Source organism: Molothrus ater, chromosome 3, assembly GCF_012460135.2.
Source record: "Molothrus ater isolate BHLD 08-10-18 breed brown headed cowbird chromosome 3, BPBGC_Mater_1.1, whole genome shotgun sequence".
Lineage (NCBI taxonomy): Eukaryota > Metazoa > Chordata > Aves > Passeriformes > Icteridae > Molothrus > Molothrus ater.
Window position 1 is genome coordinate 105,617,170 of NC_050480.2, and position 25,831 is coordinate 105,643,000.

Genomic DNA, 25,831 nt, shown 5'->3' on the forward strand with positions numbered 1-25,831 from the left:
TCTCCAAAGTTTTACATTTACAGCTTTTAATTTTTCTTCAATGTGTTTAATTGTAGCCAGATTTCAGGACAAGTGACTATTTCTCCTCTTATTCAAGCCTGAAAAAAGACAGCTTTTTACTCCTGGAAGTTCACTGCAGTTAATTTTATGGATGAAGAAGAAATCTGAAACTGTAATGGGAAACAAATTAATCTCCTACAGATAATTCTGATTTCAAAAGACAAACTCTCTGTAGCTCAAAGTCAAAGTCTAAAAATGTCTCTATAGAAATGTTCTTTATAGGAGATTATACTTGCAAAGTTGTCCTGGTAACATCTGGAAAAGAATACATCAGCATGATTCTTTTTTTGGTGGGTTTACTACTGATATGATGTCCTGTAATTTCAAACTGACCCAATATTGAAAATCCTATTGTTAACTTGTTGTGTACTTGCAATTTATACAACCAGAATACTGTAAATGTGCTAAGACTAACAATATATTGAAAAATTTGTAGCTGAAATTATAATTTTTTGCATAATAATTAAATAAATCTTTCTATATGTATGTGCCCATGTCTAAACCTAAAATAAAATAGTTTATTTTATTGCTATGGCAAAATCTGAATTTTAAACATTGAGAGAAACTGTTGGATTTTGCTAGGTCTTTTTGATTTTTACTTTTGAGGAGATTGTGACCTATGACAATTTTTAAATTTATGTTTAGAAATGTAATTTATAACAATCAGTAGTAAATCCAAAAGATATATTTGTATTGGTATTTTTCCAGATGATGCTAGTGAGCTTTTGTAACTTGAGTCATTACTCAGAAAATTTACAATTTGTTTTCGCTTCTTTGGAGGCAACTTTTTGGTGCTCAAGTTTCCTGTTATAAATATATTAAGAATTTTTTCTAACACACACTAAGGCAGTGTGAGGTTTCAAGGTCCTAAACACTGTTTGAACATGGGTACATTCATTTATTGCTGAAGGACCCTTTAGGTCCTATTCTTTAAAATACTGCAGGCTAATTCCTTCTGTTAACATACTATTGGAATGTTATGTTTCTGAAATGAATTTGTAAGGAAAAATAATACTGGTTACTTAAGAAACCCATGTAAATATCAATAATTTTTATCCATTCCTAAAATGGATTTGGATCTTATATGAATATCAGTAAAATTTGGTTTAGCTTTTCTGGACTTTTAGCACACAATCAATCAGAAAAATAGGACTGCTTTGATAATAATTTTGTTACGTGAGTTCAGTATTTTACAGGGTGTAAATACATATGTGACAATAGCTGCATGCTGGAAGTTGAGCATGAGGGGAAGCAAACAGAAACTTTCTAATTAAGGACTTGTTTCCTTTAAGTTCTTTAATTTTTGCAGGGGGGGGAAGGGAAAAGAGTTTGTTTATGTTTCTTTGATTTGATTTTTTTTTTTAATTTTTCTTTTGTGTTTGGTTTTTTCTCACTTGTTTGCTCATTAGTGTTGGATAGAGATAGCAATGACTGGAGGAATGTGACCTTTCGAAAGCATTTGTACCAGAAATGTTTAATAATCAAGTATTTAGATACTTTTAAAAGTTAGGAATAAATCTGAAGCAGCTGAGTTGAGTTGAGTCAGGCTTCTCTCTTCTCTCCTCCTTGCCTGCAATCACTTACCTTCCATCTCCTCCCTGCTGCTCCCACATCCCCTGATATCAGCAGACCACTGAAATTTCACTGCAGTTTTATTTATGGAATGAACTTAAGAGGAAGATGATGCTTGCATCCCTACACATGACCTTCCCCAGCATCCCCTCACCCGCTCTTCTTGCAGCACCCAAAGACTTTCAGAAAACCTCTTCTTTCAACCTCTCCAGGTATAGCAGATCCCCTTTGCCTAGAGAGAGAGCAACAGCAGCCTAGGGCGAGATGAGAAATCCTGTCAGTCTCTACAAGTCCTGCTGAGATGAGTAAACAATGCAAATAGTGCTGCCTTGGATATCCTGTGGGGATAGAGGAGGCACCTGTAACAGTTTGGAAACATTTGTGGTTTCATCCCTTAGGAATCAGAGTATCATTCTGGCATAGTGTCTGTCAGTATTTGGGAAGAGGGAAGAACAAAGGTCATATTAAGAGCCAAGGAAGCAAAATGAATCAGATAACTTCAGCTGCTGAGTATATGGAGTGTCCTGAGATATAAGTAGGCATGAGTGTTTGCTTTTTAATGTGTTCAAAATATTCATTTGTACTTCCAGCAGGGAGGCAATACAGATTGAAATTGTATAATATAGATATGGGGTTTTAGAATTTTTTATGTCACCCTGCTCTTAGAGCTTGCACATAAACAAGACATTGTCTGGTGTGAACCTGTTTGAAGGACTGAAATCTTGAAAGATCAAGCTCAGAAAAACAGCAGATAAAATGGTGTTATTCACTAAAATAAAAAATGTTGCATCTTGTAAGAAAAGATGGCTCAAAACATCCATGCCCCTGATGTGTTTAAAAGTCAGAAAGAAACGTATGACACTCCTGAGATTTTCTGTGAAACAGATGATTTTATGCCACCATAACACTTTCCAGACAGAGGGAAATTCCTCTCTTATTGACACCTATCAAAAGCAAAGATAAGCCTGGATGTTATCACAGTTAGACTGCCAGTCACTGGCACTTTCTAAAGCTAGCTTGCTTGAAAACTGAGTATCCTAAATTACTAACTATTTTCTAGAAAATCCAGTCATTATGAATGTGAAAACAGCTATATATGGATTGAATTTTGCTGTCATTTCTAGCCATTCCAAAACTCATTGAGCCTTCAGCAAGATGGAACTAGGTATGCTTGTGTAAAACTAGCAGATGTAACCTTTATTAATTTTGAATTGTTAAGTACTTCAAATAATGTGAATCGAGACACACACCTTAACTATTTGTTAAGAGATGAGGTCATACACTTCCTGTAGTAAACAGTACTAGATTGAGTCTCAACATGTACTGAAACAGTAAATATACAGCCAAGAAAGTATATCTGGAGTTACTCAATCAAATAATAGCATAAGCATCAATTAAATTAACCTCTCTGAAATAGTTATTTATTTATAATTTATTATAAAATCAATAAAAAACAATAAGGACAGTAATAGTTGTTTATATTTTACATACATTTACAGGGAAGACAAAAGCTATTGAACTTTCCATGTTAAATAATTCACTGCTCAACTGCACAATTGAGTTGAGAAAGATCAGTGTGGATAATTTATTTCAGAAGACACAATGACTGAGCTCTTGGCAGAACTGGGCCCAAAGTAGAGATCAGCAGCTAGGAATATACATGTGTTACATACAGAACTGTTTTACTTACAACTGCAGATTCCATGGAACAAGAAATTCTGCATGCTGAGCTGTGACCTGTATACGAGACTATGTCTTTGGAGATGGCACAAATTTATCTGGATGACTGTTTCTTGAAATGAATTGAATACAATAATTTAAAATACTTTCTGCAAAATGTTCAAAACATATTTTTATAATGTAAGGATAGCAGAACAAGATTTTCTGATCCTAACTGGCTCAAAAATTCATGCAGCTTTGATGAGCTGCAGTGTCTTTAGGTTATGGTACAATTTGATCTTATTAGAAATGAAATGTAGTTTTGCTATGATTGCTATTAATTCTGAATTTTCTACCTCACACACATGTTTTAATAATGCCATAACCTGGTGTGTGTTTTGGACTGGATAACTCTTTTAGTCTTGCCTAATACATAGTGTCACTGTTTCCTTCAGAGAAGGTTCTGGGAATGGCAGAGCACATATTCTTTTCTATGGCAGAATGTTGATATTCCAGTTAGTGCTTTGGGAAAGGGTAGGAGAGATGGTAGGTCAGAGGTTGACCTGACTGCATTCTTGCAGAGCAACCACAAGATGGTGCCTTCTAATTTCTGAGAGGGAAATTTAATTGTCACTTTTTAATAAAATTTGTCGAAATGCTTACCTATTGTTTAATTGCAGCCTTTCTGAAAATGCTAAAGGCTTGTATTATTTCCCATTGTTTATGATACAAACATCTAATTATGTCATCTACTTGGAAACATGTTATTATCAGACCTTTTTTATCTAGCCAATCTTGACAATAAATGCTCAGTCATTTGCATTTTATAATTGCTTTTGCTACTGAATGACCTGCTCCCTTATTTTAACAGGCACTCAGAGGGCAGTGAGTAAGCAAGGTTAGAAACAGAAGCCATTTAAAACAATTACTATATCTTTCCTGTTTTGTTTTTTTTTTAATTGATGTGTATCAATGCAGTATGGGTTTATGTCCATTTCACACATTTAGTTTTGCATCACTCATATTATTATCAGAAATGCAAGGGAAAACATTGACCTTGAAAACCATTAATATTTAGCACAATATATTGATGATTCTCAGTTTGAGAATTTATTGACCTTTCCTTTGATTTTGTGTGTTCAGGGGTTTTTTTTTAAGTATCCTCTGAGATTATTTCCATTTACATACCACTCTTACACAGTGATTAGATACTACTCTAAGAGTCAGCTGTGTGATAGAAACTACATGTGCACTGCTGAAAACATTAGAATGAAATTCACAGTATTGATGAAGGCAGTGCCATGGATATATAGACCATTGCTTGTTGTCACTGCTGTAAATCATTGTCCTTGTGCCTATCCTAGTCAGGGTTTCTTTGGAGAGGGTGGCATTGACTGGAGAAGTTATCTGCAAACCTGGTTTTATTGATGTAGTGGTCCCACATCCTTCTCAAGAGGCAAGGAGGGGCCAAGAGTTGATAGGTTGAAACAGCTGCTGCACTGTGACCATATACAGTTACACATCATCCTGATTTTGCTTCTCTCAAATATGATTTAACTTTTCTCAGTTTGTTTACATGGAGTCAGTGTAAATGCTAGCAAGAGTTTATTTTCCAAGGTCCCTTTATGATCTATTTGTACTAGGATAAGTTTCATTCATTATGTCTTACAATCTTGCTTTTTAAAATTCATGTCAACCAAATGCAAATATATAGCTTTTCCTGTGTGTTAAGGACTTACAGAAATAATTTAATAATTACTGAAATATTTTGATGCTTCTTTGTCAGCAGGATGTGTAGAAAGTCAATATTTTAGTCTTAGTTTGAATTGTTATCTCACCAACAGTACAAAATCAAATTTCAATTGTTTTATATGAAAAACTGAAAAGCTTTTAGGATCCTTCTTATTTTACCATAATATTTTATGGTGTGGTGGTTTGGGTTATTTTTCCAAATTTTACTAAATAGTTGTCACTAAAGTACTTTTCTTTACTTTTTCAAAAAAATGAAGTTATGTCAGTTTTGCTGGAGTTCAAAAATATTCCTAATAGTTTAATATCAAAAGCCTTTGAATTTGGGACAGTAATTTATAATAGTTTTGGAACAATACCAAAGTAAATCTCAGCCTAGTGATCTTTTTCCAGGGGGAGACACATTCAAAAGATTTTAAATTTGAAAAGCTTGCTCCTCAGGCTACAAGAAACAAAAGGATGTGGACATTCTTGGTAAATTGAAGTAAAAGCTTTGGGATTTATATCCCAAGTACCTTTTATATGAACTACAGTCAGTGATGTAGTTCTGTATTTTTGTGTCACATTTTTTAATGGAGTAACCTCAGAAATTGTACTTTTGGCTGCAAAAAGCAGCAGCTGGGACAGGTCATGGAAGAAAATGTTTTTCCAACATAGGCACACTGCATTCTGCAGATATGCAGTTGGAAAATTAGGAACTTCTATCATCCTGTAGTCCCCTGAGCACTGTATGAGTATGTACAAACTTGTATGGTTGATTTGTGTGTGTGTAGGTGTAGAGATTACATGCATTTCAGGTATTAATTTTAATTAAATACCCTCTTGGCAACCATGTAAATATATATTAGAGAATATTTTCTAAGGGGAGGAATTATTACAAAACCCAACAAATCAAAACAAACCTTCCCAAAACCAAAGTCCAATCTACATCTCCAACCATCTTAACAGAAGAAAAAAAGAAGAAAAAAAATGGAAAAAAAACAAGTTACCAACTGTAGCATTTTAAAGTAATTCGCAAACAATAAAATACTGAAACCAAGAATTCTATTTTGATTTTTGATTGCAGCTCAACCAGTATCTGTTTGGTAGTGGACCTTTTTTTCTGGGGTATTTTTAATGTCTTAATTTACGTCTTTCAAAAAATAACTGAAAATACAGGACTGTATGTAAAGTAGATAAATACTTAAGTACACAAGTTCAGGAAGTTCACTATAGTTTCATATTCATTCAGTCAAAGATCAGATCTTAAATTATAGGTCTGAGTTATGGAATATTTAAAATTTGAAAAGAATTTGAAGATGGATAAAAAAAATTTGGAAACGTCTAAATGTTGTTGCCTTTATAGCAAATGGGGTTCACTTTCACTTATCAGTAGAAAGAAGAAACACATTATATTATTATTTTCTCCTCTGATAAAAATATTTTTTCATTCCAGTAGAAAAAATGTCAGATCATAAAGCATTTGTGTCTTTCTAATATTTTTCATTGTCTTCCTCTAAATATTACTGTAGTGTATAATATTTTAATATAAAACACTAAACTTCTGATTTTTAATTGATGAGCTAGGCCATAATTAAATGTAGTAGCAAATACAGTTTAGTTCAGCTGATTTATTTACTTTGACTTTTGTACAGGTCAGCAAAATAACATCAAGCATTTCCTACCACCTTTTAGATTGAGAAAATATCCTTGACATATAATTGCAGAGAAATGGGAGCTAAAACTTTTGATATTATGTACTGCAACATGGCTGTAACAGTTTCCAAAACAGTAGAAAACCTTGGCATTAAGTTAATACTAACAGTCTCTCTCTGTTCAATATGATTTGAGGCCATGCCAGATTTCTCATTGAGTTCATACTATCACACTGAACTGTAAAACTAGTATAAATTTTTGCAATGAATAAAGCACAGAGGACTCAATCTGAGCAAACCTTGAAAATAAAAAGCTGTTTAGAATTCAGGTAAGAAAGGTTATGTTTATTTTCTAAAATAACTCTGTAAAATTAACTATTTATTTTCAAATCATGTTATACAAAGCATTTTAGTCCAGACAGACTGGTACTACACAGCATTAATTACATATCATCATCACTTCCTTTCGCCATGCTTGGTGATCAACAAACCTGACATGCCTTTGACAAAAAGAATGAATTTAGATGTAGGATCAAAGATGATTCAACAGGTGAATGACCCTTCACATCCTGTGGCTGAGAATGTCAGATCTCCATGGATTGACTCAGTGCAACCAAGATCACCTCTGCTGAAAGGCAGAAAAATATCTGCACAGATGTGATTGCAAAATACACACCGATTAACATTGCAATGATTATTGTTCTAAACCAGTTAGGCAATGCCATATATTCTGTTATTTATTTCCTCAGTGACAGCTACATGGCTGAAGTACTATTAATTGATCTCAGTCCTTGTTAAACACCTGCCAGTCCTGCGTAGCCATTGTCCAGGGACATGAGAGAGCAGTACCATGTTCTGGAAGAAGATCTGGACTGGCGTCACAAGGTTTACATCAGTGGAAATGATTGCCTCTGACAAATAACACTTATTGCCACTCTGAGTTTGAAACCACAGTCCCAGACCTAGAGAAATGTGAGACTGTCAGCCTTTTCCTGAAGAGGTTGAACTGAAAAATGAGGATAGAAGATACCTTCTGAGTGCTTGCCTTTACCTGTCCAGCACAACACCTGTCTCCCTGGGATTAAATTGCCATCACCCCCCTATTTCAGCCAGGCACTGGAAGCTCAAAATGACCGCACAGTCCTGGTCTGACAATAGAGTAGGACTGTGTTTCATCTGCGTGTCGATGACACCACAGCCCAAATTATTTCATTATCTCCTCAGTGGCCTCATATACATGTTGAAAGGAGAGATGACAGGATGAAACCTTGTGGAATCCTGCATGAGAGAGAGCCCTCGGGGCTGATGAGCAATTGCCCTATGACACCCTCTGGGATTTCTCTGAGAGGAAAGAGTGGAACCACACAAGTGCAATCCCTTCTGCCCCAGCCTAGGTCCACAGGTGAGTCAGAAAAACATCATGGTCAGTGTGATGGCCAGAAAGGCTGCTGGCAGAGCCAAACAAAAACACTTTGAAAAAAGCTTTCTGCACTAATAGAAGCTCCCCATCAACTACAGGAAGAAGGGTAGCTGTCGGGCTGGAAACAAGGAAAATAGTTTCAGAAGACTTTAAATGAACTCAAATGTTTCATTCCTAGAAGTCTCTGTCATCCACCAGAGTGCATTTTGTTCTGTTAGGAAATAAATTTTAGAATTTGAGAGTGGCAGGATTGTTTTTTGGTGGGTTTTTTTTTTGGTTTGTTTGTTTTATATGGGTTTTTTTCTTGACACTAGTTGATAATTTATTTAAGGCAAGCTGGAATTTTTTTGTCCCACAGGGAGACACTTACAATAAGCACAAGAAGTGGCCTGCAGTGAGGTCCTGTATGTCATCTGAGTTCATCTCATAACTCTAAAACTCAGCGAGAAAGAAATTTTCAGCCTGCAGAAAATTGTTTCAGTGTTGTTTTGTTATAGGAAGGGTCAGTCCCATCAGACTTTTTTGATCCTCTCTGTCAAATAGCTACTAAAGTCCTTGAAACAACCAACATTCTCTTACAGGGTAAAGCACCTCATGCTTCATGAAGCTGTCTGGAACTACTCTACCAGTGGTCATTTTGTAGATACGACAGTGAAAACAAAGCTTTATTTGTGGAATTAAAATTTTCACTTTGCTTGATAGTATTGTCTTCATTTTAGTGGGCAGTGAAATTTCTGTTTCATACAAGTGACATGTATTTTGGTCTGTATTACATTTTGGTCTGAAAATAACTTCCTAAAATGGTTGCTTATTCCATTCCCACCAAAACCCCAAATAATTGCTTAATCTAAAACTGAGAATATACTGGTGATATGTTCAGGTAATTGCTGTGAATTTAGTCTGGAGTGTACTTGTGCATTGTACTTACTATGGATTTAAACTGTACTGCATCAGAAAAATCAGTGGCAAAATATTTTTAATGTTACTATATTGTGCATATATAGATATGTATAGTATGCCCATGTGCAACCTTTGATCTACAGCCACGCTTAAGAATAGGTATATAACTAAACAACCTAAAAATCTGATCATTACATGTACATTTCGACTTTGAAATGCTTGTACTCCAAATACTGTGATATATGATTTCACTTTTCTGAGGTTATTTTCTCTTTAATTGTTCATCTCTTTGTGATCCTAAGCCAACATTTTGATAGAATTTGTTTTTCTGCCTAGAGGGTTTGACAGATTTTCCACACACATATTTAAAATCCCTGAAGGAGTGGCATAGGAATCAGAAAGTGATTAGGAAGGAGAGTCAGGATAGGACCGTGCATTCATTCTCAGCTAACTTCAAGACAAAAAGCAGTTTGATTGCTATGTCCTCCTGGATGCTAGAACAATGACCCATAACACAAGAAGACAGTACAGGATTACCACTGTTACTGCTTTAAGATAATTAAACAAATCTTCAAATAATGTCTGACAGACAAGACTGGAAATAATGAACTTCTCAGTAAATCTTAGATCCTTCTATTGAATGCTGAGAGTCATCTTTATATTATCTGCCTCAAAGAAGGGAAAAATATAAACCAGCAAAATGGAGATTTTTTAAAATTTAAAACACACTGAATAATAATCACTTAAATCAGAATGTTTAGAGTGGTGTAGGCATGCTGTTCTCTCTTCCTGTTGCTCTTTTTAGGCTGTTAAAAGAAAAATCTGTGGTAATAGTCTCATAATTATGTGTCTAACAAATGCTATTATGATTTCTAATTACCTTTCTAAATTCCATAAAGCAAAATAATGAAAGCAGTGTAAGTATTATCTACCTTTTATATTAATACACGTGCAAAACCACATTTTTTTTTTCTCATGCAGTAAAGCTGTGCATAAGCTGTCTAATCAGCTTGTAAGCAGTGGTAACATTTTGCAAAATTCTCATCTTGATTCTCCATGACTTGTGAGATGTCAGCTGTGGCAAAGAATATCAGAAGTGTCAGTTACTTTATTTTTCTTAAGGAGATGAACTTTTTTCAGAAATGTTTTGTGTTTGAAGGGTAAGAACTACAGTTCTGTTTAAATGATCTTTTGTACACGTTTTTTGTAATGTTTTATCATGATATGCTGCAACAAAACAGATGCACTTATGTGCACTATGGTTTAGAGAGCTGTATGCTGGCCTTAAATTCTTCTAGCATTTGATTATATCTAAGATGATTTGGAGGCTGCATTTACTTTCTGGTAGCATTTAAGAAGACAACTTAAGATTTTGTAAGGGTTAGTGAAAAATCGATAATAACTGATGTTCTTGTAACATGCCTGCAGTGTGGAAGGTAAGTTGGGAGCAAGAGGTTATTTTCTTTGAATTAAATGGAGAGTCTTGTAATATATACTAAAGTGCTCAATTCTATGATGGACAACAGTTTTGAAATGTAGCCTTTCAGTTCTGTAAACATAATGTTGTTTTCCCTTAGCAATTGAATAGCAAGGACCAAGACATTGGATTATCTTTTCTAAAATCATACATGAAAATGTGTTCTATCTGTCACCAAAAAAAATACTCTAGAGGTGCTTCTTGTTTTTTATGTCTTATTCAAAAATTGTATCCTAACACTGAAAGAACACAAAGTTTAACGGTATAGAAAATGGAGACTACAGAAGTTAGAATTGAAATTAGACAAAAAAAAAATTTAATTTAAAAAAGTAAATCATAAATCCTTTCTAAAATTTATTGAATATTACTTTTTTTATATGTGTGAAAACTCTTCCTTATATTTCTTAGATAGAACCCAGAGAAGAAAAAAGGTCTGGATCATAAACTCTTACATAGCCTTGAAATGATATCTTCAAAATACATACTATTTCAGTGAGTGAAATTTGAAACAAGCAAACAAACAAAGAGAAGATATGTAGCAATACTCTTAATCAGAAACAATATTTTTATTCCCGTATGCACATACAAGATCACATAAGAAAATTTATAAAAAATAATTTGAAAACATAGAATGGAGGAATATATAAAATAACTCTCTCAAAGTTATGGTATCTGCTTTATTAAGACTGTCAGTCATTAAAATATTTCCCTTTTAATGAGCTTTCATATCCAGGTAAAATTCTCAGATAAAATGTGTTGTCAAGTTTCTTGAGAAATTACTTTCAGGGTATTTCAGAATTTTGACATGTATCTTCTCACCTCTTGGATGTTGGTTGTAACCCATTTCCTACTGATATAACCTAAAAATTTATACCCTTTGCAGATTTTTGCAAAGGTTTTGGTGGATTGATTCCTCTTTAAAAGGATTTGTTCTAATTCGGCACTCATCTTAGGCACCTTAGCAAAAAAAGGACAAAGAACACAGTCTTGAAAGTTTTAAGAGCTAATGCATAATTTTAAAATTTAGAAGGACTTTGCTCATCAGAATGTTTTAGCTAGGTCTTTAATTCCAGATGTGAGAGCCATATCATGGCTACAAGTGGTGTAGCACTGAGTTGCAACATTTATTTCTTAATGTATTCCCTATGAAATTCCTGGGTTATATGCTAGGTTGCTCACATAGTGGAAATGCCAAGATCTTCAAGCCATAGCAATTTAGCCTGTAAGCCATTAGGGAATACTAAATTAAATCTTGCCTTTTTAAAATATTTCAGGGTTAATTTCAATTTCAGAATCATAATGACAGTTTTGATGTTAAACAACAACACTTTATTAGAAAAAAAGGGAAAGTCTAAGAGAATATTTTCTTTCAAAGTATAGCAGGATAAGGAGGTACAGTTTTCTGCTTTCAGTACAATGGTCAGCAAAGATACCTTATGCATTAAGATCTGACATATTACATTCAGACCATTCAATCAGGAATTTTAGCCACCTCATTCACCTCATTCATGTCTTGTATGTCAACCCAGTGCACATCGCAGAGCTCACTTCAGCCAGAAATGCCAAACTTTCACCTCTGAAGGATATGTACTTGACTGTGAACCAGAGAAATATACCTTCTTCTCCTTTGGATTCACAGCTTAAACTTTTCTTAGTTGTAGGTGGCAAAATAATTTCTGCTGTAAGTTGAGTAGGCATTATTGCTTTATTTCAAACAGCAGGAGAAAGAAGTGCTTCAAAGGAAGTGTATCACACCCAGAGTAAGATTATAGTTTCCTTCAATTCCTACCAGCCCATTTCCTTATTCATGCAAAGGATTAGGGAAGAGGGCATTTGTTCAGGCTTTGTTGGGTTCATGCTCAACTCTAATTCCTAATTAAGACAACTCATATTTGCACATGCACAAAATGGAATTTTATGTAAAACCATTGAAGTTCTCAGTGAAACAGGAACTACTACTGAAGCCCTTCCTCTGCTGCTGTGTGCTCTCATCCCTAATCTGCAGAACGCTCATGTTTTCCCTGTCTCCCTTTCTCTCCCTATGCCTCTGTTAACTGCTACCATGCCAAGTGGAACAGGATCAGTAGGCAGCAACTGCAAGTGACCTACAGGTCTAACGCCTGTAGGTTATAGCTGTTTACTGAGACACAAGCTTAAATCTCTCTGGCAGAAGATGCTATTATATTGACATTCTTAAATGTGACTCATGTTCAGCCATAATTCTCCAGCTGATTGCTGGCTGCACCGAAGAAAAGGGTATCTGCCACATATTCTTCTTTAGCAGTTGTCACACTTTTTAAGGAACGTGGCTTGTTAGGTCCTTTCAGATCATACCTATTGGATTGATAACCATGCATGGAGAACTGGAATGTGAATTCTAAGAGGATCCACAACTAAGCCAAGCACCAGTGTGTTTCACAGAATTTCTACTATTGCCAAATGACAAAGCTGTAAAATTTAATGGGAAATGCTGAGTGCCTTACTGCTTTCAGCCCTGTAGGTTGGAAGCTGAATGCAGACTTTTATGAATACAGCTTCAATCTAGGTTCTCAGTGAAGTAGGTTGGGTGCAATATTTAAATATTTTATGGATCTAATCTCCAAGCTTCAGGTTTGTATGAATAATGAAGACATAACAGTTCAGAAATAAAGCAGGGTTTTTATTTGAAAGCTAAGTGAGACAATTATATATTGACTACCACTAATCGAACAAAACCAAAAAATGGCCATGAGATAGTTAGATTAATTCTAGGTGCTTTGACTTTTTTGGTTCTTGTTTGATAGGTTGTTTGCTTGTTTTTATTTGTTCATTTGCCTTTTTTTTTTTTTCCTGATTGTGTCCCTGGCCTGGAGATAGTTATTAAGAGAGAAAAATGCAAAGGGTTAGACCACACCTCAAATTTCCTTTGGCTGAGAGCAATTGTCAGAGGCTTGGCTTAACATCTCAGCTTCTGGGATGGGTTATTTAGTTAGTATATTTCTCCATTAGCTGGAAAATGCTTAAATTAAACTGTGATGTAGAGCCCAAAAGTGAAACATTTTTCTCTTACTACTGAATGTCATTTGATACTCCAATCCTCACACTGAGAGAAGGTTGATTGCTCAGCACACCGTTAGCAGTTGAGAATTCAGTCAGACTGAGGAAATAGGGAGATTTTATTTTACTTTGCAAATTGCACTGCAAACTGGAAAAAGGGCTTTGAGGATTTGATGTAAACATCTTAATAAACTTTTTTTAATAATACACTTTTCATGAAGATCAACAAAACTGAGTTGTTGTTTTTTGTTTGGTTTTTCTTTGCAAACACATAATCCATAAATGATAGTCAGTAGTGGTAAAAGTGTTTATATACAGAAGATACTGTAAATTATGGAGAAAATATCAGTTTTCAGTAGTACATCTGGATTTTACCAGTATTTAAAGATGAATTCAGGTAAACTCCCTATACTAAAACTTCATGTTTTTGTGGAAGAACTCTCACTTTAGTCTCATAGAAATGCAATTATTATTTTTAAATATGGCTAAGGAGATTCTACTGAATGCCTAACTGATATGTAACATTTGGATACTGTACTGTAAAGATAACATGTTGACAGAAAATCTGCTTGAAGTAGTTTTATGTAACATATACATCCAGACTTAGTACCTGCCAGAAAAACAATTGTACAGGCAAGGTGATTTTCACACTGTTTGATAAGTAATTTTAATTATTATTAAATAATAATATGCATATATAGTGATGCATATAATAAGGCCAGCAATTTGTTTTGAGCTTCAGACTGGAACAAAGCAAAGAATGACAAGTGTGTGCCAGTACAGTAAATCTGCTTCTAGACACTGCAGTTAGTAATTTCTTACAGCTATTTCTTTTTCTTGTTCCTCTATTTCCCTCTGTAGAGGTCCTTCTGTAGTGCCATGGTAGAGGAGCTAAGGATGTCTCTGAAGTGTCAGCGTCGATTGAAACACAAGCCACAGGCCCCTGTTATTGTGAAAACAGAAGAAGTTATCAACATGCACACATTTAACGACAGAAGGTTGCCAGGCAAAGAAACCATGGCATAGAGCTGGGAAGCCAAATACCCCAAGCACAAACTGTCGTCTTTTTTCCAAACAACCTTGCGAGAATGTTTCCTGTGGAAATATGCAACAAGTGCAAAATAAAATGAGTTACCTCATGCCGCTGTGTCTATGAACTAGAGACTCTGTGATCTCAGCAGTTGCAATGGCCAGACTCGAATCACAAGCATCATGGATCAACCAAGTTATGCAGGGTTACACTGTTTGTCATGGGTTTCCATCATTCTGAATGAATGAATGTTCCATGTGAGTTTTGTGGCTGGTTTCAAATGCAGTCTCAGTGAGAAGTTGCAGGTTCCTTTTGAAGTTCAACGGTTGCCAGAAAAGGGAGAATAAATGCCCAAGATGACACAAACCACAGAAGGAGTCTAGTAAAAGTAATGTCTCAGAACTGTAGTGGAACAAGAAACCATATGTTCTTCTGAACTTCCCAGCACAGAAAAGTTGGTAACTGCTGGTAGACTGAAACTACCATCTGGACAAGGTGATATGATCTTCCTGGATCCAAGAAATGTTAAAAGTGAAGAAACATGAATCCCATGAATAGAAGAATAAATATAAGGATGCTCACCTGTTTTTTGGTTTTGTTTTTTTTTTGACTGTTTGTGACACTGAACTAAGTAAATAAATAATAATTACAAAAAAAAAAAAAAAAGAATTTATCTGGGTTGGAACTTTGATCTAAAAAACCAACAAAAATATTTCCAGAATTTTGACCCAATTTTTAGATGAATGAAACTTTCCTTAGTACAAAGGAATGTATCTTACAAACTTTAGATATAAGCAATTGATTTTCTTTTCTATAATTGTGGAAAGAGGGAGGGGGGTGGGAAGCAGTATATTTCACACATAGAGGGCTTGCATTTTAGCCTGAATGGTTTTTGAAAAACTTGTTCCTGCTACTAATTGAACTCAATGGAGCCTGTGCGATTCTCACTAATGTTGGAAGAGGGATGGGTCACCTAAAAGAAGTGAATGTCAAGAACTTAAAGGAGGACTGCATTTTTCAATACAGTCACAGTACTAAATGAACAATATTCTTGAGCAGTTTTTTTTTTTCCAAAAAAAAAAATGTTCAGGTTTATTTGTGGAAATGCAAGATTTCTATGATAATAGTTTTTGTATGGAAATTTTTGTAATACTTTTTATCAACAAAATAAGAACATGTGTTTCCATCAGGGGTGTGATGCCAAGCATGAGTGGTAGTGCGTGCACACCACCAACGTTTGGTGAAAACTATTTTTATCATGAAAAAGGAATCTTAGAAGAGACATATTTTCAAGTTATATAATATAAAAAAATAGGTGCACTACCGCCACTGCTTACCATGCTACACCCCTGGTTTCCACTAAGCTGATAACATGTTGTCATGAACAATTGTGTGTAAATGGTAAAAGACACAGACCTCTTGACCACATTGTGATAGAAGTTAATATGCACTCAGTTTGCTGTTTGAATCCAATGCACAAAATTAAAAAAAAAAAAAGAAGAAAAAAAGCATTAAATTTATGTCAGTTTTAGTTGGTTTGGTTTTGCTGCGTGATTTGAGCAACATATGTGCAGTACTTTGTGTCAGTACTGGTACTTAGCTTCAGCTTAGTGCCCTATCCTGATGAGTCTTGCCACTAAATTTGTGACAAGAGAGTTGGCTGGGATTTCTGACAGAAGCCATTACAGCACATTGTGATACTATTTGCAAGATTTGGCTCTTAGCTGCTTCAAAGCTAACTTATATGTCCTGAATGTGGTGAGTTCCTGGACATAACATTTTGAAATGCTGCCCTAAAGATGCTGAATCTTGCACCTCTGTCTACTGTAAATTTATTTGTATCTCAACGAGAAATGTATAGTATGGACTATGTAGGAATGTTATGCCAACCAAAAAAGATTATTAAGATGGTCTTTACATGGAAAAAAATTATACTTTAATCCCCAAAACCATTAAAATACCCCCCAAAAACATTGAAATAATCATAAATAATAAGTCATCAGCGAGTAAAGATGATGGCACAGAAATATAAAATATATAATCCAAACTATAGAAATTATATAATGAAATTTGGGGGTGAATGGGAGGTTTGTGTCTACTACCCAGTTATCATAAATCTTCATAGAGATTGAGCTGGCCATTTCCATTGTGAGCAGGGACTGAGAAAGCAAATTCTCTTATATTTGTGAGTTTCATCCCCATTTATGTGATAACAAAGAACAGGTTATCTTTGTCTGAAGTATAAAGAAGAAAAAAACACTTTAAGCAATTTTTCTGGAAATGAGTAAACGTACATAATTTATATTTAAGTTAATTCTTTAAAACACAAAGGGGAAAAGAGTAACTGTCATAACACAATGAAAACTCCTAATTATGATGGCTTGGAATGGAAAAAATTGGCTATTGCATTTGATTGATGATTTACAATAAAATTTGTAAAATCATGTAATAAAATGCTGTATTATATTCAAACATACTGTTCTTTTCTCCATTGAGGATGTTGAAACAAGCAGGATTTCATTCTCATCTTGATGCTCAAGACTAATTCTCATTAAGCTTTTTGTGAGCCAAAGTAACAGTGAATGCAGAATATGTCCCAAATATTTTATTGGGGCAAAGTTCCCCAAGGAACAAAACTTCTATCATGGAGGTAGTATAGCTTAATTAAGATTTTGGTCAGAATTTCAGCCTTCCTTTATTGAGGGAAATAGGCAAAGTAACTGGAGATTTGTATTAAAGATCAAGACTAGAAGTGCATGGCTCCACAGATTCACAGTAGTAAAATGGGTTTTTTTCAACAATCATGCACTAACTCATGTTGTTACTCTGTTGTGCATTAGTAATTATTTCTGTATTAAGACAGTTACAGAAAATTGACTAATAAAGTCCTGACCCCCAAAAGAGTAGAAAATACTACTGATAGTTTTGTACTTGAAAAAGCCCAATTTCTTTGAATTTCTTCAAAAGCTTCATTTTCTTTCTACTGCTACACAAAAAAATCCTCAATTCTGAAGGAAAATTCTTTGTATTGAAAGGCCTCTGAAAGGCCAACATTCAAAAAATTTCATGCTGTATAAATTTCTGTACTGTCATTAAAACTGATGGAGCTTCCCACCAAAAATCAAAGAGGATCTGGCCCACAAAATTCAGAATCCATATATAACTGCTTTATCTGGTCTCATAAAACAGCTTAATTAGTTTGCTGATTTCTCAGGACAGGATGATGGGTGCTTCTCTGACCTTAATGTCACTCAGAGAAGAATTTTAAAGCAGTTATAGCTCAGTGAAATGGCGCTGCCTGGTGGATGACAATTGGAGGTAAAAATTGAACAGGACTTTTTTCCCCCCATGTCAGTTTCAATGAAAATAGATACCTTTACGACACAAAAGACATACTATTTATATATTCAGGTTGCCTCAGAATGGTTGTGTACCAATATATAACTAGAAAAAAAAGGACAAAACCACTTTTATGTTGTTGATAAATGTAATTTGTGGAGGACTGGTAATGAAAATAATGAGCCAAATGGTTGGATGAAGTCAAGAGATGTCTGGTCCTTTACAGTAAATGAGGATTTGTCCAATTATAGACATCAGCAGGACTTTTTAATGGTATTCTCCTTTTATATAAACAGAAGTACAGACATATACAGGGAGTATCTGGCAGATTTTATATGCAATATTTCTCTCTGAAATTTCTGTCTCAATTTTTTGTTGAAGAATTCAGTATAGATTTGAAATAACCTTTTCTTTCATTTTATTATTCCTTGAGACTCTGATCATTAATCTTTCCTGATTTCATCCATAGAGTGTTCACAACCCCCAAAATAACACAGTTTAGTCCTACTACACTAACTTGTTAATATTTCAGAACTGAAAAAATGTACTTCATCAGGGAAGAAAACATATTGTGCCAAAATCCAAAGCAACAATAGGAGAAATACCCTAATATTCTACAAGATAAAAGTATTTTCAGGGAAATGGAATCATGAGCAGAGGTAACATCATACTAAGATGTAAAACATTATGCTATAAAATAATGTTTTATTGTTTTGATGTTAACGATATTAGAAAAATGGGAAGCACTTCAGACACAACTTCACTTAGTCTCCAAATACATCAACAAACACAAAATATGATAACTGAAATACTCCTTTGAAAGAAGTGTGAGAACTCCTTCTTGAAAGCAATCAAGGTTTTATCCAATACAGCCCCAAGTATGTACAGATATAATATTTAAGGCAGAACTAGGTGTACAGAAGCAATGTTGTTTCTGTCAGAATTTCAAGGATGTATTGGAAAACAAAGGGTTGCTGAGGTTGGCTTCTCTTACTTAGAAGATCATTGCTTTCCAACCTCAAACGTGCTAGTGTCCTGTTCTCTTCCAGTCTTACCTCTCTGCCCTCCTACATACACCTCTGACAGTATGAAATTTTTTTTAAAGCCCTTTTCTTCTGGCCTTCCTTTAAAAATAGTTCTAATTAAAAATAAAGTTACTCAAACACCTCATCTCCCCAGTTTGTATCCACCAAGATAAAAACATTAGCTTTTCATGTGACTGTAATCTAATTGTCTTTATTTTCATTTACTACCCCTCTCTGTCCCCTGCCTGTGTTATCTTCTCCTGTTGTTCTTGTACTTGCCTAGACTGTAAGCTCTTAGGGGGCAGGAAATCTGTCTTTGATTTGTTCTATGTAGCACCATGAACTATGGAGCTATATAAATAATAAAAAATGTAGATCTTCTTAAATGATGTTTGAAGTGATAGTGATCTGATTGACTGCCAGTCTAGTAATATATTGTTTTAGCTCATTGCCTGAAGTCCTAATCACTGCAGCAATAGAATAATCAAAAAATAAAAATGATAAAACCAACCCAAAGGGGCTATCACACTGACTCATCTTACTGGAATTTTCCCTACATGGTCGGGGTATAGGAATATAATGTCATGTTCACATATCTTCTATAATGGTTTAAATATTTAATCATCTACATTGGAATTTTTTTTTTTAAATAAGTAGGTTAACACAGATATACAGGATGAGCTTTGGAATGAGAATTTTGATCGGTCAAAGTTTGGAAAATTTATGGTTAAGAGATTGGTTAAGCTGCACATGAGGAACCTTTCCTTCCTTCATTATTTCAACCCATTTAGTCAACAAGACTCTCATTGCTGAAATCTATAGCAATCCTATTTTGCTAATAATTTTATGGATATAATTAGAAATTTTCTACAAAATATAGTTTTAAACAAAATTTAAAAAATACTTCCTCTTGCTTCTATTCAAGAACGCTATCTTTTTATGACCGCTGAAATGAAAAACTGGGAATTCAAGAAAAATGAAATACAAATGGAAGGAAACAACACATACAGTCTTGAGGACAAGCATATCAGCTTTCCCTTTTACCTTTTTCTTCTTCAAGGAGTGGCGTTCCGTATCATTGAACTTAGCTCTTCTGAATGTTGAAGTCTATACTGACAATTCTACATGGATCTGTCTTTCATGAATTCTCAGAACCAAAAGACTACCTGTCTTTCTTTCTTGATCACACAATGTATTGTTTTTCCAGATACTTAGGAAATTGAGTCCTAAGTTAAAAAAATAGAAAATCATAGAGCTTCCTCTTTGCCATGACTGTAGGAGTTTTGCTTGGTGGAAATAGGATACATTACATTAAACTTACCTGAAAAAATTGCATGAAAACATTGAAAATTGGTAAAGGATCTGTAGTTAGCGTTCCTTGGGCAGCACTGACCATCACAGACCAAATCTGTAGGAATCTGGTTTTGAAGGTACAAGTTCTACTTATTATGGGTTTATGCCAAAGATTGTCTTACGACATTTACCCATAAGTAGACTGCTGGCTGTTATGCCCAGGGAACAGCCTAATACAGTGGTAACCATGATCATTCTCTTTATATTGTAACCACACTAACCAGCTGGGCCATTTGGGCTCAGGTAAATGAACAGAAATTTCTGATATGTACACCTGCTAAGCAATTTTATGCATTAACATCTATCTTAAAAATGCAAATTTGGCATAAGTACAACTGGTCTGTGGGCTTATCATAAAAGAATCATGTCACAGGATCATTGAGGTGTTGAATTGCTGAGTCTAAGGCCTTCTTCAGGTGGAAGGGCTTTCTGGAGACTCTTGAGTACAATGCCCTTGTACAAAAAAGAGGCAACTAAAGTTTGTCCAGGGATGGAGACTCCCTAGCTCCCCTGTTTCCAGTGTACAATTATGCTTACAATGAGGAATATTTTTTTGCTCAATATATGCAGTATAGTATATGCTATACAAGCATTTTAGCTTGTATTCAAAGCCTCTTATCCCCTCACTGGCTGTCACTGGAGTCTAGTTCCATTTTCCCCCTGTCAGATTCTGCTAAGCTTTCTCTTCTCCATTTGAATGGTCCCAGGTGTCTCAGCCTCTCCCCATGTGACAGATGCTCAATCCCTTAATCATCTTTGTGGCCATTAACTAGGGACCATATTCCATAAAGTCTTGGTCTCATACTGGGGAGACCAGAACTGGACCCAGCACTCTAGATGTGCTTCACCAGAAGGGGAAAGATTCCTGACCTGTTGGCAGTGCTTTTCCTAATGCAAACAAGGCTAAGTTGATTTTCTTACCTGAAAGGACACACTTCTGGCTCAAGTTCAGTTTGCAGTCCACCAGAGCCCCCACGCCCTTCTCTGCAAAACTGCTTTCTACTTGGTTTGCTCCCAGTCTGGACCTATTCTTCCCCAGGTGCAGGACTTGTCATTTCCCTTTCTTCAGCTTCATGTCCTTCCTGTTGGCCCATCTCTCCAGCCTGTTGAAGTCCTTCTGAAAGCCAGCACAAATTTCTTTGAAACTCCTCCTTTATGCAATGTTCAGATTTGCACACTGTTCTATCACACACATAATTAATGAAATTATTAAACAATATGAGACCCTTTGGATACATCTCTAGTTACTGGCCTGTGGTTGGACTTGCTGGCACTGATTAAAATCCTTTTGACTGATTTCAATTTCGATTAAAATCCTTTTAACTGATTTCAAGCCAGTTTTCAATTTACCTTATTTTTCACACATCTCGTTCATATATTGTAAGTCTGTCTGGGAGGTTGTTATGGGGGATTATGGTGAGAACCTTGCTAAAGTAAAAATAAATAAATAAAATTCACTGTTCTTCCCTCTTCCATGAAGCTAGTCTTCTCAATATAGAAGGCTATTGTGTGGCCAAAGATGATATCCCCTTTGCAGATACGTGCTGACTGATATAGGGGATTTTCTTGACCTCAATACTTGGAAATAATTTCCAGAAGGATTTTCTCCATCATCTTCACAGAGATGGAGGTAAGGCTGACAAACCTGTAGTTTTCCTTCTCCTCCTTATTGCCCTTTATGGAGGGAGGAGTGATATTTGCCTTCTTCCAAACCTCAGGCATCTCTGCCAGCCAACATAAGCTTTCAAATATTATCAAGAAAGACCTCACAATGACATCAGCCAGCTCCCCCATATTTTGCAAGTGCATCTTGTCAAGTCTTATCAACTTATATGTGTCCAGTTTGTTTAAACATTCCCTAACATGATCCTTTTCCACCAAGTGTAAGTCTTCTTTTCTCCAGACTTTCCCACAGGTCTCAGAAACTTCACTTTTCTGAGGGCTTACCCAGAAAGACCCAAATTGCAGAAGATACTGAGTACTTGGCCTTCTCCACATCCTTTGTCAGCACTTGCCCATCCCTGCCTCCTACAACCATCCCATGATTTCCCTAGTCGTCTTCTCTTCTGCTGATATATCTGTAGAAACCCCTCTTGTTTACTTTCACAAGGAAGGATTGGATTGCTTGCTGGACTCAGTCCAGGTGGGTTTTGGCATTTGTAGAACTGTGACTGCATTCCATGATTACATTCCATGACTGCATTATAAGACTGTCTTTCTTGGGATTCTTACAAGCAGATCTTGGAATGCCAAAGATCAAATTCTGTTTTCACAAAATCCAGGATTATGATCCAACTTTTTGTCTAGATCCTCTTCCCTCAGAATCCTGAAATTGATCACCTGCAGCCAATAATGTCCCTCACACGGATTCGTCCATGTTTCTAAGCATGAGATCAAGCAGAAAAAGCCTCTCTTGTTTCCTCTAACACTCCTGTCAGGAAATTTTCATCAAACCGCTCTAGAAATCTCCTGGGCTGATTGTCCTTTGATTTGTTGTCTCTTCAGCAGGTACCATGATTCTTCAAGTCTCCATGAGAACTTGAAGATTTTGGGAACATGAAGCTTCTTCCAGTTGTCTGAAGACATAATGTACCCAAAATTTAAAATATGCAAGAAAAGTTTTCGTAGTAGACATCAGGCTATAAATGTCCTTTCATCTACATTTGCTGTACAGTTCCATCTTCATTCTCTTAGAAGTCTTATTAAATAATATTAAAAAAATTGTCTCTGTTTAGAAACTATTAAAAAATAAGGGTTTTTTTTCAGATTTATTGCTATTTTCTGAATTTTTTTTTTCTGAATGTTGCTCAGCATTGTCAAGAGAACCACATATATCTCTCCAACTGGACTTCAATTTTTAGTGAGTTGTCTGATTAGCTGTAAAAAGTAAAATCTCTGCGTATGTGATGAACAGCATTCACTATCTTAGAGTGAGCAGAAAGGTGACTGAAAGCAGTGTTTGTTGTTCTGTTTTGAAACATATCAGACAGTTCAGTTGCTTCAAAATGAAGAGATATTTTCAGCATACCTTATTAATTGACGTGTTTTCATCTTTCTCTCTGAAAGTTTTGAAGCAATGTTGCTTAATGAAGAAAAAAAGAAACAAACAAAAAAGAAACAAAGAAACAAGCTTAAAAAAGCAAAACCTATTTGTGTTCAAGGTTTATGAAAAACTCAGGAATTATTTCTAGACCAGAATACTATAAGACTTTGTAAGTTTTCAGATAACAGGATTTTCAATCACAGACTCATCTCAACTTGGCAACTGCAGAAGCACATGCATTGCTCTCAAATTTCCATAAGATGATGTCACTACCTCTGTCTGAATCAGTCCTTCAGATTCAGAAAAAAGAAGTCTGCAGTACTGCCCAATATTTACGTCTATTTGGTAAAGTTTTTCAGGCTTTTTCAAATTAGCTTTTTTTCTTAACTTAAATCTACCACTAATTACTTGTTCTGGACTCTTGCTTCTCCTTATATATTTTATGATCAGACATATGATCTTTGGCTAGAATCTAGCCTGAGGGAGACAAAATATGGCCCTTAAAAATCAAAGGAACACAATTATAACCAGGCTATTGATTCTGTCAGTTGTCCACATTTCATCTCAAAGCTTTCTTTCCAGCCGATAGGTATTCCAATTGCTAGACTTTCTTTTCCCTTTTCTTTATGCCATTTTTACATAGGTTCACATTAGAGTAATAACTAGTCTAACATTATATTCCAGAAATTGTCTATGAAGCTAGAGATCTTTTTTAGTTTTTACAAAACTGTGAACCAACTCAGATTCTACTTGTGAACCCGTGAGAGCTTGTATTAGCAGACAGAGTTTCCTGATAACAAGTACATTTTTTCTTTTAATGTCATTGAATTTTATCTATCTTTTAGTTTTAGTCCTGGTAACTGGATCTGTTTGGTTGATTTGCTTTGGTTTTAACCTATGCATTTATGTAAAGTGAGAAGAAAAAGAAAAAAGAGAATTCTTTCAAAATGCAAATATTATGTTACAGCAAAAGAACAAAAATACTTTTTCTCAGATTGGTATTCATCTTGCCTCCAAGATATTCTGGGTCAAGATTTTTATGTGATGAAGTCACATTAACTTGAGCTAAGGATCCACTTCCAGGAAACAAGTTCTTCAACTCTTCTTAATGTGTTTGGACTGTCTACAATGAAAAAAATCTATACTACTAGCATTGTCTTAACAAGACCAAGTTCCACCATGCTGCACATCAACAATATGTCTCATGTCTTTTTCTAAATATGAGATAAGGCTATGGAAATTCTAGGACTTTGGCTTGTCTACACACTTAGCCTATGGGCCTACTAGGATTTCTCTAGAAGCTTCTAAAAACCAGCTTTATTAATCAAACAGCTTTTCTTAAACAGTGACTTTGACAAAAACACTGCAAGGAGCCATCATATTTTAAATGGAAGAGATAAGAAGAGACAATGAAGTATGGCCTTTGTAACAAGCTACTCATGATTCATACATACTACATGAACTACAAGGAGTCTTGTTCTAGAGTGGAATTGAATGACCCAATTTTTCATCTATTTCTTAGGCTGTCAAGCTCTTAATGCATTATGATTAATAGTGACATCTTTTACACTAAAAAGCAAACAGTATGAACTTTGCTTGAATGTTCTAAATTCAGCAGAACTTTGAATTTTTCCAAGTTTATTTATCCCACTTTTCAAGAAGAGGATATGAGAACTAAATAGTTGATCCTGAGCCCAGTGATTTTTACCCCATTGATAGTACAGATTAGTTTTTAATATGGATGCTGTCCATGATCAGTCATTTTCACAGTAACTCATTATGAAGGTGAATATGCAATAATCATGGCACTTACCTAACACCCTGCCCAGCACAAATGAAACTAATGGGAATTTTTTCAGAATATTTTGGACTGGTAAAATATAGGAATTGATATGTATTAGCCCACACTTGCCAGTGTTCCTCAAGGCTTACCTATATGAGATGTGGTGTTTTTTTCATAAACTCCATATATTGATGCACTGAATGATACATGAAGCTTAATTTCTTGGCCTCTTAGTCACAACAATGTTACCATTTTGCTGCCGCTTTTTAAGGTGACAAGTGGCATTGTCAAGATAGATAGAATAAGCAAATGCAGCCTAAGTAATTTATTTTGAAACACGTTAGGTAATGAATCTTAAAATTTTAAATATGGCATGAAAATGAAAATGCTAATTAATCCATTGAAGAGTTAGCATTAAGACATCCTTTAAAACTCTGTGTATAAAAAAGCAGATAAGATTGCCTACGTTTGAGTGAAACTTTTTTTTGCTTCTCATTAGTAATCTTGAATCCTATTTCTAAACTTGTATGAGGTTCTCTTTAAATCTGACAGATAACCAGCAAATGACTGATAAGAGATTTCATCATTTAATGCTCTAAATTTCTTTTCAATAATCTAGATGATTCATAGTTACAATTGACTCATTTTTGTCTGCTAGCTTAATTATGAAATCTTAGCAGTGTGTCAGTTTCTGTAAAGATTTTCAGATAACTAAATTATAGATAATTTTTGTTATAATTCTGAAATAATT

The 25,831-nt window shown here is 35.0% G+C and overlaps 1 protein-coding gene across 5 annotated transcripts in view; it reads left to right on the forward strand.

The window, feature by feature from the left end:
- The window catches only part of GRIK2 (glutamate ionotropic receptor kainate type subunit 2), a 358,260-nt gene extending 338,973 nt beyond the window's left edge, over nucleotides 1–19,287 (forward strand). For 3 of the 5 annotated variants that reach the window (XM_054514245.1, XM_054514246.1, XM_054514247.1), the window contains 2 exons: nucleotides 7,899–8,076; nucleotides 14,369–14,493. In XM_054514245.1, the coding sequence (XP_054370220.1) occupies nucleotides 7,899–8,076; nucleotides 14,369–14,382 (192 nt within the window). In that variant the 3' untranslated portion in view covers nucleotides 14,383–14,493. Of the gene's footprint in view, nucleotides 1–56; nucleotides 3,102–7,898; nucleotides 8,077–14,368 lie in introns of those variants that run through there. The other 2 variants (XM_036379660.2, XM_036379659.2) reach the window with 2 other exon arrangements.
- Nucleotides 19,288–25,831: the final 6,544 nt, after the last annotated feature.